This window comes from Fusarium solani, assembly GCF_023522795.1.
Source record: "Fusarium solani strain SB1 chromosome Unknown bctg00000008, whole genome shotgun sequence".
NCBI classification, from domain to species: domain Eukaryota; kingdom Fungi; phylum Ascomycota; class Sordariomycetes; order Hypocreales; family Nectriaceae; genus Fusarium; species Fusarium solani.
Window position 1 is genome coordinate 2,378,198 of NW_027072148.1, and position 16,588 is coordinate 2,394,785.

At 18.0% G+C, this 16,588-nt stretch overlaps 1 protein-coding gene across 1 annotated transcript; it reads left to right on the top strand.

Annotated features, from left to right (window-relative positions):
- Positions 1–799: 799 nt before the first annotated feature.
- MRS44_012809 (uncharacterized protein) lies at positions 800–1,777 on the top strand (the record flags this gene model as incomplete). Its single annotated transcript, XM_046276037.2, has 1 exon — positions 800–1,777. The coding sequence occupies one exon, from the start codon at positions 800–802 to the stop codon at positions 1,775–1,777; it is 978 nt and encodes a 325-aa protein (XP_046132728.2).
- Positions 1,778–16,588: the final 14,811 nt, after the last annotated feature.

Here is a 16,588-nt window from a genome sequence, read left to right on the forward strand (position 1 = left end):
TGGGCGCTCAAAAGGTTGTTAATGTCTGGCACGCTGTAAACTAATACTTGTACAGGTATTCATGTGGCTTCTTCTAGAGTGATTTTTATACACTACCTCAGGCCACCCTGTATGCACTTCTAATAGGCATCATAGACACCTAGATGCTGGCCAGATGGCGTGGTGAAATGACCGAATAGGCTACATCGCTCTAGCAAGATGCAAAGCAGGAAGGAAACTAGGCCCAATCACTGGTCGTGTTGTGGTGGCGTTATCGATGTCGCTCGGAAGCTAAGGAACTATCCGTTATGATGCTACTTTTGATAATGGAACTTACGAGAATAGATTACTACTGGTTGCATAGGTAGATCGGAGATGGGGAAGAGTCGTGACGTATCTTGTGTTTAGTCGCGTTGGCGTTACCATCCATGGGTCTTAAGGCCACTGTACTGAAGAGACAGATGCCTGACTGAAAAGAGCTGTATTATTGACATGTGTCTGAACAGAAGTGAAGCATTATCTGAAAACCTTTCTTTATTACCTGCCTAAGGTAGATTGCAATCGGTACGGTTGGATTATTTTGTCCATGTGGCTATGCAGAAATAGCGTTGTTATGGTCGACCGTACACATCCGCAGCGGTGTACACCCATTGGCCAGAGAATCTCTTATCTTTGGCAACCCCTGAACAGCCCTTATGCGATTAGCGGGAATAAGCATGCGCCCTTTGTTTGACAGCATATCTGACACTCACACACACCAGCCGCCTCAATTTCATTGTACTGTACTCTGTGCCGCCCGATCAGCAACACTCGTACAAACATGTCCTTCAACCCAGACCAACTCGTTCTCCCACGCCCTGGAGGGGCTGCGACATCACCGCAATCACCAATTTCCGGCCCATCAGAGGAAATCTTCACCAAGACTTTTGGTGCACTTCTCCCACCCGCCAAGTTTCTCAACACGGCCACAGGAAAAGCTGCATACTATGAGTTACTTCCCTCGTCGCCCGGCAATGATTCAAGCACGCCTAGCCGTGTGCTTCTTATTCATGGCGTGCAGACCCCGGCTCTTGGCATGCTGCCACTCGCACGGGAGCTCCATACATCATTCCCAAACGCACATCTCGTGCTTGTCGACCTCTGGGGCCACGGTCTGAGTGACACACCTATTGTCCCACACGAAGCAGGACTATTTCACCGATTGCTTGATGATCTACTTGACCAGTTGGAGTGGCCTTCAGCCCATCTTGTGGGGTATTCCTTTGGCGGAGCACTTACAGCTGGATACGTTGCATCGCGGCCATCGCGAGTGAAGAGTTTCACGCTGGTTGCCCCGGCTGGCCTCCTTCGCTTCACCGATTTCTCGGCGGAGGAACAGGGCTACTTACGCGGCGGTGACGAAGCCGCAGCAAGGAAGTGGGTGGTCGAGTGGCTTGAAGGCGGCGAGTTGACTGTGCCGGCGGACTGGGAGAAGCGCGTTGAGAAGGGCGAGGTTGTTGCCGAAGCCATCAAGGAGTGGCAGATGCGCAAGCATTCTGGGCATACCGCTTCTGTTGTTGCCATCGTGAGAGACGGTGGGATTATGGACAAGCATGCTGAGTTTACCAAAGCGGCAGGCACTGGGATCCCAGCACTGGCGGTCCTAGGCGAGCTGGATAGCTTGTGCTCTAAGCAACAATTGAGCGATCATGGCTTTTCTAATGTGATTGTGGTCCCGCAGGTCGGACATGGTGTTGTAAGGGAACGATCGAGCGAGGTAGGAGTAGAAGTAGGCAAGTTCTGGGATAGTATAAACTAAAAGAATATATAAGAGTACTAGAGAAGTTATTAATAATAGCTTATTATTAAAAATAGAGAAACTGAATTTTAATACTTTAAATTATTAAATACTTTTTTATATATAAAAATACTTAAAAGAAAATAAAAAATATAAAAATAAAAAATATAAAAATAAAAAATATATTATAATATTTATATTATTAATATTTAAATTATTATTAAAATTATTATTATTTATATACTTATATAAATTAAAATATATATATTATATATTTAATTAATTAAACTTATATATTTATTTATTACTAAGTCTAATATTAAGCCTTAGCGCTAATACTTTTTAAGTTTAAACTCTAATATAAATATTATAAATTAATCCCTCTAAGTAAACTTATAATATTAATAACTTTTATTTCTTAATATAATTATATTTATAATTATATAACTTTATTATTAAAATTATTATTAAAAGTATTATTAAAATTATTATTATTTATATATTTATATAAGCTAAGATATATATATTATATATTTAATTAATAAATTTAATTAATTAAACCTATAGACCTTTATTTATTACTAAGTTTAGCACTAATACTTTTTAAGTTTATAAAACTCTAATATTAATTCTAAGAATTAATTCCTTTAAATAAACTTATAATATTAATAACTTTTATTTCTTAATATATTTATACTTAAAATTACATAGCTAGATTATAGTTAATTATAAGAAGATTTCTTTAATCTTTTTATTTAATATTATAAAAGGTATTAATATTAATAATAAGGGTTATAAATTATATTTTATATTAATTATTATCTTATAAGTCCTTAAAAAATATAATATTTCTATTAATAAAATCTTTTTTTTTTTAAAAAGCCTTTAATAAAAAAAGCTTTTTTTTTAATAAAATTAAACTTTTTATAAATATAATAATTAAATATAAAAAAATAAAAAATAATATAATATAATTAAAAATTATAAGTTTTATTTATATTAATTAATTAAGTTTTATATTTAATTTAATATTTTAAAAGGCTTTATTTAATATTATTTTTTATAACTTATTATAAGTATTTTTAATATTTTTATAAAACTTATAAATTACCTTAATAAAATTATTTTAATTATATTAAAAGTTATATTAAGAAATATTAATTATATTATTTTAATTATTTAATTAATGGTTTTTATAAAAATTAATTATTATAAATTTATTATTAATATATTATTAGTTAATTTATTAATATTATAAGAATAATTAAAAGGTTAATATTAAAAGAAAAAGTTATTATATAAAAGGGATTTTAATTTATTTAATTAATTAATATATAACTTATTTATTATAAATAAAGCTAATTTTAATATATTATTAAAGCTATTAATAATTATATAAATAAATCTTATTAATTTAAATATATTAAGACCTTAGGCTTTAAGTATAAAGCCTTTATTATTAAAATTATTAAGATATTAATTAAGATATTTTAATTTTTATTTTAAGTAAAATAAAATCTTAGAATAATAATTATAATAATACTTGTTTTTAATTTTTTTATTAAATATTATAAAAGGTATTAATATTAATAATAAAAGTTATAAGCTATGCCTTATATAAGTATTTATTACTTTTTAACCTATTAAGGAATTCTTTTTATTAATAGTATTATAAAAAAGAAAGACTAACTTAGTATATTAACTACTAAGCTAAAATATTAGCTATAACCTTAATTATAAGATTATAAAATATTAATACCTAAGAGCCTTTTATACTTTCTTTTTAATATATAATAAATATAATATTTATTTATTTTAAGTTTATTTTTTAAAAGCTTTTAATAAAAAGGCTTTTATTAATAAAATAAAACTTATTATTTATATTATAATTAAAAAGAAAAACATAAAATTAAAAAAAAATATTATAATTAAAATTATAAGTTTAATATATATTAAATAATTATATTTTATATTTAATAGATTATTTTAAAAAGTTATATTTAATATTATTTCTTATAACTTATTATAAGTAAGTATTTTTAATACTTTTATAAAACTTTTAAATATTTTTAATAAGGCTAATAATTATTAAAATAAAAAAAAGCTATAATATATATAATATATAAGTTAGCTATATAAGTAAATTTATAAAAATCCCTTATTTAATATCTTTTTTATATAATTAATTTATTTTTAATAACTTAATAAATTTTTATAATATATTAAAGACTAAGTTTTAAATAATATTAATAGGCTTAAAAGGTAAAAAGGATTCTAGCCTTATAATTAAATTATAATATATTAAGTTAATTATAATACTTTTATTAATTACTATAATAGCTTATAAGCCTAAGCTAATACTATCTCTTAATTATATTAATTAATTAATCTAAAAAAAGAGATTTTTATTTATTATATTTTTAAGTTAAATATATAAAAATTTCTCTCTTAGTTATATAATATAAGAAAATTAATTAATTAATTACTTATTAATTATAATATATTATTAATTAAGATATATTAAGCCTTAAATTTTATTAAGTAATATCTAGACTTTAAGATATATTTTTTTTTAAAAATATAATTATTAAAAAGCTAAATATAAAAATATAATTATTTCTAATAATTAGTTTTAACTTATAATAAATATAATTATAAAATATTATATTTAATTATATAATATTTATAACTTTAATAAAATTAGCTTTCTTATAGATATAATTATAGGTAAAATAATTATTATAGGCTTAAAAAAGTATTTAAAATTAAAATTAATATAACTTAAAAACTAAGAATAAATTATATTTATTTAAGGAATTAATATAAAAAAATAAGTAATTTAGTTATTTATTATTAATATAAACTAATAGTATTTTATTAATTAATATTAAAATAATAACCTCTTAAGTAATTAAATTATTATAATAATTTAAAATAATTAAATTAATATTAAAATTAGCATTAAATAACTTAAATATTTTAATTAAAATATAATTAATTACTTAATTAATTCTTATTATCTCTTAATCTTTAATAATTATAAAAATTATTAATTTATTAATATTAAGAGATATTATAGAAATAAAAAATTATATAATTTTATATATTAATTTATTTTTTTTATTTTTTTTAATTATTTAATATTAAATATTTTAAGTTATTTAAAAAGGCTTATAATTAAGAAATAAAATATTTAATTAAATATTTTATAATTTATATTTTAAAGGTTAAAATTTTTTTAGGCTTTTATATTATATATAAAGCTATTATAATAAAAAGAAATATTTAAAGGGCTTTTAAAAGAGCTAATTTTATATCTTTTAACTTAGAAGTTATAATCTTAAAGGTAAATATATAATTATAACTTTAATACCTATTAAAAAGAGAATTAAACCTTTTAACCCTTAGGTATTAAAGACCTTAAAGACTATACTTAAGGCTAAATCTTAATTAAAATACCTTAAAAGATAAATTAAAAAATATTATAATAACTCTTTAAAATTAATTATAAAAGCTATAAAATCTCTTATAAAGATAATAAAGAGAAATATATATAAGATTATTTATTATTAAAATTATTAAAATTATTAATATTTATATATTTATATAAGCTAAGATATATATATTATATATTTAATTAAATGAGTTTAATTAATTAAACCTATAAACCTTTATTTATTACTAAGTCTAGCGCTAATACTTTTTAGGTTTATAAAACTCTAATATTAACTCTAAGAATTAATTCCTCTAAGTAAACCTATAATATTAATAACCTTTATTTCTTAATATAATTATACTTATAGCTATATAGCTAGATCTTAGCTAGTTATAAGACTTTTTTAATTTTTTTATTTAATATTATAAAAGGTATTAATATTAATAATAAGGGTTATAAGCTATGCTTTATATTAGTTATTATCTTATAAGTCCTTAAAGAATATAATATCTCTATTAATAAGATTTTTTTTTTTTTAGCTTTTTTTTAAGAGCTTTTAATAAAAAAAGCGCTTTTTTAATAAAATTAAACCATTTATTAATATTATAATTTAATAAAAAAAAGCTAAGAAAAAAAAGAAAAAAATTATAATTAAAAATCGCGAGTTTAATTTATATTAATTAGCTAAGCTTTATATTTAATTTAATACTCTAAAGGGTTTTATTTAATATTATTTTTTATAACTTATTATAAGTATTTTTAATACCTTTATAAAGCTTATAAATTACCTTAGTAAGGTTATCTTAGTTATATTAGAAGTTATATTAATAAGTATTAGCTATATTATTTTAATTATTTAATTAAAGATCTCTATAAAAAGTAATTATTATAATCTTACTATTAATATATTATTAATTAGTTAGCTAATTATAAATTAATTAATTAATTAATTAGTATTAATTATAATTAAACCTCTTTTAATAAAGATAATAAAAGTAATTTTAGCCTCTTTAAGTAATTAAGAATTATAAGGATAATTAAAAGGTTAATATTAGAGGGGAGAGTTATTATATAAAGGGGATTTTAATGTCTTTAGCTAATTAAGATATACCCTATTTATTATAAATAAAGCTAATTTTAGCGCGTTATTAAAGCTATTAATAATTATATAAATAAACCTTATTAATTTAAGCCTATTAAGACCTTAGGCTTTAGGCATACAGCCTTTATTATTAAAATTATTAAGATATTAACTAGGATATTTTAATCCTGATTTTAGGTAAAATAAAGTCTAAGAATAATAATAAAGACTTATTTTTTATTTATAATTTTATCTTAATTTAGCTATTAAGGCTTATTATCTTATAGTTTTTTAATTTCTTCTTAATAAATAATTAATATAAAATTAAAATAAATAAGTTATTAAGAGAATTATATTATAGCCCTAGGCTATTTATTCTAAGGGTATTTATTAATAATTCCCTTAATATAAAGAAAAATATTATTCTTTACCCTAAGATAGTATAATATTAAATTATAGCGAGAAATATCAATAAATTAATTTAAGAGAATAAAAAATAATATAAATTATATTAGATTAATCCCTAAGTTAAAACTAAGAGCTTATTAATACAATTAAAAGGTATTATTTATCTTATTAATAAGAAATAATAACCTTAGCTAAAAAAACTAATCTTAGTAATTATATATTATAAGAGAGATAATTTAATATATTATAAGTAAAAGAGCTTTCAAAGGTATCTTATTAGCTTTAATTTATTAAAATAATTTAAATAAAGTTATAAATAAAAATAAAGCTATAAGAAATAAAAAAATAAAAAGTATATATAATTTCCTTAAAAATACTTATTAATAATATATATATTTTTACTTAGCTAATAACTTAATTAATTAGAGGTCTTAAAAGAAATTATAAATAATTATTATAATATACTTATAAGACCCTTAATAAAAATGCTTTTATAATAAAAATTTATAATTAATTATAAGTTATAAAGTCTAATAATTAATTATATCTAGATATAATATTAATATAATAAATTAAATAATTTATAATAAAGTTATATTATTTATTATAAACTTATTAGAGGAATTATATTATTAGCTTATTAATTAAAAAATTATTTTAAGAAGAGCTTAGAGTATTTATATTTAAATAATATATTAATTTAAAGCTTAAAGAGAAATAAGCTAAGAATTAATTTATAAATCTTAAATAGGTTATAAGAGAGACCTTAATATAATATTTTATATATTGATAAGCATTTTATAATATATTAAATAAAAAATATAAAAAACTAAAAAAAAAATAAAGTAATTACTTATTATTTCTTTTATTACTTATAAAACTAAGTTAAAAAAAAACTTAAGATATAAAGATTTATTTTAAATAAAATAAGAGATATTACTTAAGATATATAAAAAGGCTTTAAGTATTCTTTATAACTTAGAATATTAGCTTCAATAAAAATACCTTTAAGAAAGCTCTAAGTTATTATATAAAAAGTATAATTTACCTAATAAAAAAAACCTTTAAAAAAAGTAATAAAAGTAATTCTTTCTTAAGGTATCTATCTTAAAACCATAGAGAATAAAAATATTTAAATATAATTAACTTAAATTCTTTTATATTCATATCTTATTAGCTATAATAATAATAAAAACTTATAATAAAATATTAAAGATATAAAAAATCAAGGTATAAATCTTAAGTATATTATATTAAAACGTATATTAATAGAATAAATCTTATTAATTAGATATTATTAGGCCCTAAGGGGAGAATTATTAATTAAATTAAGGCTAAAAATTTAAATAACTTAAAAAATTAATTAAGGTAATAATTAACTTTAAACCCTTAACCTCTTAGTAGTATTAATAAATATTAATAAATAAAATAGCCTTAGTATTTATATTAATCCTTAAAAGGCTTATTAAAAAAGAGATCTTAATTTTTATAGATATAAGTATAGAGATTAATATAATTAATATAAAACTTATAAAAAAGCTAAGGCTTAAGCTTATTATAAATTATATTACTCTTAGTCTTAAGTCTTTTAGAGGTAAATAAAGTTATAAGGGAAATATTTATTAGCGTATTTTCTTTTTTATAAATTTTTATAAAAAGCCTTAAAAGATTTAATAAATACTTATAGGATTAAAATTAAGATATAAAAGCTATAATATTATTATAATTAATTACTTAATAAGATAAAAAGGTATTATTATAAATTATAAAGCTAATAAATAATATTATATAATAATAATTATAATAAACCTTAATTTTTTTACTTAAGAGCTTAGTAAATATAAAGAGAAAATATATATATTATATATTATAATTTTCTTAACCTTATAAGAAATAGCCTAATAATATATAAGCTTAGGAGAAAATAAGGTATAAGAAATTTTAAGAGAGTTTTTTATTAAATTTTAAAGACTTAAGGGATTCTTTAATAAAGAAGTAATAAAAATAATATTAATCTTCTTAAAAGTAATTTATAAGATTAACTTAATATAAGATATAGAATTACTATATAGTTTATTATATCTTATAAATAAAGTATAATATTAAGCTCTATAGAAATATATTACTAAGAATATAATTAATAATAAGATATAATATTTTATAAGCTAAGCTAAGATATTTATTATTTTTTTAAAGAAAAATATAAGCTTAAGACTTTATATAAACTATAAAGGCCTAAATAAGATTATTATTAAGAATTATTATGTATTTTCTCTTATTTATAATTTATTAAATAAACTAAATAATATTGAATAAATCTTAGAGATTAATATCTAAGATATATATTATTAAATTAAGATTATTAAGGCTAATTATTAAAAAATAACTTATTATATTAAATATAATTACTTTAAATATATAATTATACCTTTTAGGCTAATTAATATCTTAGCTATATTCTAAGTATATATATATATATCTCTTATTAATTTCTTAGATATATATTATATCTTATATATAAATAATATCTTAATTTATTCTTAGACTTAAGAGAAATATATAAAATATTTATAGAAAATACTTTATAGGCTTATTAAGGCATAGCTCTATAAAAAGCTATTTACATATAATTTTTATTAATAAAATATAGAATTCCTTAGATATATTATTATATAAAAAGATATATAAATAAAGCCCTTATAAGTTAAGTTTATTAAAAAATAGCTTATATTTATTTCTTTTAGAGATATATAAGTCTTCTTAGGGTTTTATAACTTTTCTAAAAAGTTTATAGCTTATTACTTAGCGATTATAAGTCTATTAATAAGAATACTTAAAAGTAATTAAAATAATAAAAAATATATAACTTAAAGTATAAAAAAAGGCTAATAAGGCTTTTTAAGACTTAAAGCTTATATTTTATTTTATAAGTATTTTCTAATATTAAGACTTATTTAAATTAATAAATATAAAAATATATATATTAATTAAGGCTATATTAAATATTTTAACTTAGCTTATAAATTTATAATAAAGACTTATTATTTATTAATTAAATAAACTCTAAGATATTAAGTAATATTAAGTAATAAATTAATAAAAGCTTTATATTATAATTAATAATCTAAAATATTAAAATTATTACTTTTAGGGGCTATTAGAAAAGTTTTTTATTTTTATATATTATTAAGCTCTTATAGGTATTATAAATACCTTATTAAGAAAACTTAAGGGAAAATTAATTAAATAGATATATAAGTTATTTACTTTTAATTTTAAAATCTAATATTAACTAAATATAAAAAATCTAATGAGTAGCCTCTTAAGAAAACCTAATAATATAAAGGGGGAAATATCTTATAAAGATATATTTTTAATGCTAGTTAAAAGGCTTATTTTTATATATAAGCTTATATTAAGTATTTAAAAAGAGATTATTAAACTTAAAAGTAAGATATTAATAATTAAGGTATATATTTATATTATATAAGCTATAATAAGAAATCCTTTTTTTTTAATAGATATATACCTTAGAGTATTACCTTTTACTTAATATCTATAGTTATAACTTAGCGCTAAAAGGTAAAAAAGACTAAAATGCATACTCTATAAATAGCTTAGAAAAGAAAAGGCTTTTATAGAGCTCTTAGGGACTTATTTATAGCTAAGGTTATCATTTTAAAGTAATATATCTGATATTTAATTATATTATTTTTTATAAAAAATAATATAATACTTTTTTTCTTACCTTTATAAAGGCTAAAGATATTAATTAAAAGATCATAAAGCTAAGATTAATAATATTAAGAGTTAATAAAAAAGATAAATAAAATAATTAAAAACTATAAGGGCTATTAAATTAATAACTTATAGTTATTATAATTTAAAAGAAGATTAATAATCCTTAAATAAGGCACTTTATATAAAGAGATCTTATAAAGATATTATAATAACCTAAGAGTAAGGTATATAAGGTCTTAAAAGACCTTAGACCTAATTAAAAGGAAATTCTATTAGCTAAGTATTATAAATAATCTTTATAAATATATAAAAAGTTATTTAAGTTATTAAGGTATTAAAATACTAATGTATAAATTATATAATTAATTATAATTATTATTATTATTATTATTATTATTATTATTATTATTATTATTATTATTATTATTATTATTATTATTATTATTATTATTTATTTTAAGAGATTAACTTAAAGTTTATTTTAAGATTATTAAATAATATTAAAAATAATAATATATATTATAATATAATTTTAATAATTATATATAAGATAATTAAATATATAATATTTATATTAATTATAAAATAACTTAAAGCTATAAAGCTTATAACTTTATTATATAAATATATAAAAACCTATTTTAATACTTTAAGAGATATTATTAATAATTATAATATATTTATTATAAATACATTTTAAATAAACTTTTTAAGAAAAAATATTATTTTTTATTATTAATTATATATTATCCTGAGATTAAAAGCTAAATAATAAGAATATATTAAACCTTAGAAAAATATCTTAAGGTATACTTAAAAGATAAGCCTAAGCGCTAAGTAAATTAATTACTAAATATTATATTTATTTATACTATTAATAGATATTTAATTATTAACATATTATTAATATAAGTATTTTTTAGCTACTACCTAAGAAGTATTAAGTATATACTTATTAAAGTTAAAACTAATATTTAAGGTATTATAGAATACTTAAAAATCTTAAGATAAGTTAAGTAAAAAATATAAAAATATTAATAAAAGGCTTTAAAGCTATAAGCTAAGTATTATAATATAAGGTATATTTCTTAATAATATTAAAAAGAATAAATTATTAATATATCTATAAAAGATTAGAGATTTAAATATTTAAAGCTAATACTTAAATTTATTAAACTTAAAATTATTAAAAGATATAATAAATAAGTATATAATATTAAATTTTATAAAGTCTATTAATATATATATAATATTTATTTATATATTATTATTAAAGTTATAAAATAATTAACTTATTATTAAAATTATTATAAAAACTATTATTATTTATATATATATATAAACTTCGATATATATAATCAGGGTTGTGATTTAGTCACTTTAGTCTTAGTCAGCCGTATAATTTAGTCAGGCTATTTTAGTCTGACTAAGACTAAGACTAAGAATAAGACTAATTATAATTGGTCAGACTAAGACTAAGACTAAGGATTTTTTAGTTAGACTAAAAAGTCATATCTTTAGTCAATAGAGAAAAATTGCTTATCTTAAGTATAATTAAGGAAAATAAGCTTACTAAGCTTATATTAGTATAGTTCTTATAAATTATATATATTTTATATTATAAGAAAGATTTTTTCTTAATTTTATATAGCTTAATAAGCCCTATATAATTTAATTAAAAATCATATGTCTTAAAAGCTCTAATTCGGCTTTTAATAAAGTATTAGAATAGAAAATACTATAACTAAGCCAAAGGGACCCCTTTTTATAGATAAATAAAAGTATAATATAATTTAAACTATAAAAAATATATATTATCTAATATCCCTAACCCTAATTGGCTTTTTAAGTTTATATAATAAAATTATGAATTTTTTACTTTAATAAGTCTTATAATAATAATAATACTAGGGAGAAATAGTCTTGTGAATTTTAGTAATTTTTAGAAGCTTAGTAAGCAAAAATAAATAAAACTATAGAATAGCCTCACTTTTTTCTTATATATAAAAATTAAAACCCTAGGGTTATAGTGCCTATTTAGCGCTATATAGTTTAATTAAGACCTATATCTCTTAAAAGCTTTAATTCGACTCTTAGAAGAGTACTTAGATAGAAAATACTATAACTAAGCTAAAAAAAAACCCTTTTATAGATAAAAAAAAGTGTAATATAATTTAAAATATAAAGAATATATATTACGTAATAACCCTAACTCTAATTAAGTTTTCCAAATTCTATAATAAAAATAAGATTTTTCGTAGTATTAAGTTTATCCTTTTTTACCCCTTATTTTAGCTTTAATATCTTTTTTTCTAGCTTTAAGCTAGCTATATATAAAGTAACCTAAAATATGTACTTAGAAAATGGTTTCTAGACCATATGACTAGATTATATATTAGCTTGCCTTATATTAGAATAGCTTACTTTTACCCCTCTTTTATATAATAATTTATAATTAAATATTTAATAATCACGGAGGGTTATTAGGCTGATTTATATAACTTAGAGTTATTATTAGCTAAAAAGGTTTTTTTTGATTTATAATAGTTTTCTTTATATTTTTATAGCTATTTTTTTTAATTTCTAATCCATTGTAAATCTATTTATAACTTCTAATTAATTTTAATTATAATAATAAGCTATTTCCTTTCTTAATACCCCTTTTTTCTATCTATCTATAATATTAATTACTAATTTATTATATATATTAACCCTTACCCTAAAATGGCCACTTTAAGCTTTATTAGGTCAGAAGACTAAAGCTAATCTTAATTATCTGATTCTAATGCTATTTAATCTTTTATTTCTTCTTTTATTATTTCCTTTAAAGATAATAAGGAAAATTACCCTTATTTTTTACTTTCTTCTTATAAAAAATTCTAAAATTTATATTATAAAAAATTAGCTTTTTATATAAACCCTATTACCTAAATATTAAAATAAGCCACGGCAAATACTTATAACTTATACTATATAAGTAATTATTAGGGTTTTTATTAGGGTTTATATTAATTATTCTTAGATATAATAAAAGAAAGAGTATAAAAGTAGGTAGCTTTTAAGTCTTTTATTTTATAAGATATTATAAGTAAAAATACCTTAAAATTACTTATAACAAAAAATTAGAAAAAAATAAAAAAATAAATAAATAAATTAATTAATTTCTTATTTTATAAGAAATAAAATATTAATAAAATATAATTATAATAGAAAATAACCCTAACCCTAAATTAGATTTTTTTAATCTAATTATAAGAGAAAAATACTAAAAACCCATATTTTCTTAATATGGCTATCTTAAGAAGATATTATATTATATTATTTAAAATAACCCATCTTTTTAGGTTATTAATAATAAATTATTCTAAGAGCTATTATATTATGATAATATATATTTTTTTCCCTTTTTTTATTGAATTTTAATAAATATATTAATTACCTTATAGCTAATTACCTATTATTAATAAGTAGAATTTTAAAAGCTTTTTAGAAGAGACTTTTAATATAATTTTATTTCATCTAAATTCCTAATTAGATATAAATGTAGCTAATTTCAGGTCTTTTCTATTACCTTTAATATTTAATCTTCTAATACGTAAAATTCTTATTTAAGAATTATTTTATCTTATATTATATGTAATTTTACTTTAGAATATAAGGTTATTAGTAATTATAACCCTAACCCTAACCCTAACCTTATATTAATATATAAATAGGCTTTAATAAGCTTAATAAAGCTTATATAGGGTTATATATTTATAAGTAATTCCTTTTATCTTTAAAAGAATTTTATATTAATTTTATATAAAATATTTTTAGGTAAGTATAGTTATTTTATTATCTATTTAAAGCTATGTATTTATAACCTTAATATTTATTAAAATATAAATAAAAATACCCTTGATTATATAAGAAAAAATAACTAATACTTATTTATAGTATTATATATAATAATATAGCAAATAATAATTTTTTTTAAATACCTTTTAAAATATAATTAAAAATAACTATAAACGGGATTTTAAATATAATATTTATTATATTAATTATATTTTTAACTTATTATATAAGATATTCTTAAAAAATATTTAAATATTAATTTTTTTATTTTATCTAATATAAAAGATAATTTATGTATAAAAAATAATTTAAAAAAAAATAAATTTATCCCCTTAGGCTATAATAATAAATATAAATTAAACTTATTTTTTTTTATTATATTTTATTAATTTATATATAGCCTTAATAACTTAATTATATTATATTCTTTTATTATTAAAATTATTATTAAAATTATTATTATTTATATATTTATATATACTAAGATATATATATTATATATTTAACTTAATAAGTTTAATTAATTAAACCTATAGACTTTTATTTACCGCTAAGTCTAATATTAAGCCTTAGCGCTAATACTTTTTAGATTTATAAAACTCTAATATTAACTTTAAGAACTAATGCCTTTAAAACCTATAATACTAATAACCTCTATTTCCTAATATAATGCCTATAGCTATATAACTAGATCTTAGCTAGCTATAAGACTTCTTTAATCTTTATATTTAATATTATAAAAGGTATTAATATTAATAATAAGAGTTATAAGCTATACCTTATATAAGTATATATTATTATTATCTTTTAAGTTATTAAAGAAATTAATTTCTTTTTAAATAAGATATTTATATTTCTTTAATTTTTTTTTAAGGGCTTTTAATAAAAAAAGCTTTTTCTTAATAAAATTAAATTAATTATTTATATTATAATTAAGTAAAAAAAGGCTAAATAAAAGAAAAAAAAGGTTATAGTTAAAGATCGCGAGTTTAACCTAAATCTTTTATTTAATAAATTATATATCTATTATAATATTTTAAATAGCTTTATATAATATTATTTCTTATAGCTTATTATAAGTATTTTTTATGCCTATATAAAGCTTATAGACCTCTTTAGTAAGGTTATCTTAGTTATATAAGAAGATATATTAATAGGTATTAGCTATATTATTTTAATATATTAATTAAATATCTTTATAAAAGCTTATTATAATCTTATTAATATATTATTAATTAATTTATTAAATATAAATTAATTAATTTATAAATTATAATTATTATTAATTATTATTATAGCTTTTTTTATAAAAATAATAAAAATATAATTTTTTAAGATTTTAATCTCTTTAAGTAATTAAGAATTATAAGGATAATTAGAGGGTTAATGTTAAAGGGGAGCTATTATTTATATAAAGGGGTTAAATTTAATTACTTTAGCTAATTAAGATATAAGTTATTTATAATTTATAGAGCTAATTTTAATATATTATTAAAGCTATTAATACTTATATAAATTACTCTTATTAATTTAAGGCTATTAAGACTTTAGGCTTTAAGTATAGAGCCTTTATTATATAAAATTATTAAGATCTTAATTAAGATATTTTAATTCCTATTTTATATAAAATAAAATCTAAGAATACTAATAAATACTTATTGATATAATTTCTAATATTATTAAAATAATCTTATAAAAATATTTTTATAAGCTTTATAAAAGTATTTAAAATATTTAAAATAAATTATAAAAAATAATATTAAATTAAAGCCCTTTAAAGTATTAAATTAAATATAAAGATTAATTACTAAATATAAGTTAAATTTTTAATTTTTAATTATAATAAATTTTATTTTTTTTATTTTTTTATATTTAAGTATAATATTAATAAAAGACTTAATTTTATTAAATATTATTTTATTACTTTATATTACTTAAAATAGGGATTAAAGTATCTTAATTAATATCTTAGTAATTTTAATAATAAAGGCTTTATACTTAAAGCCTAAGGTCTAAATAGGCTTAAATTAATAAGGTTTATTTATATAATTATTAATAGCTTTAATAATATATTAAAACGAGCTTTATTTATAATAAATAACTTATATCTTAACTAGCTAAAGTAATTAAAATCCCCTTCGCGTAATAACTCCCCTCTAATATTAACTTTTTAATTATTTTTATAATTCTTAATTACTTAAAGAGATTAAAATCTTAAAAAATTATATTTTTATTATTTTTATAAAAAAAAGCTATAATAATAATTAATAATAATTATAATTTATAAATTAATTAATTTATATTTAATAAATTAATTAATAATATA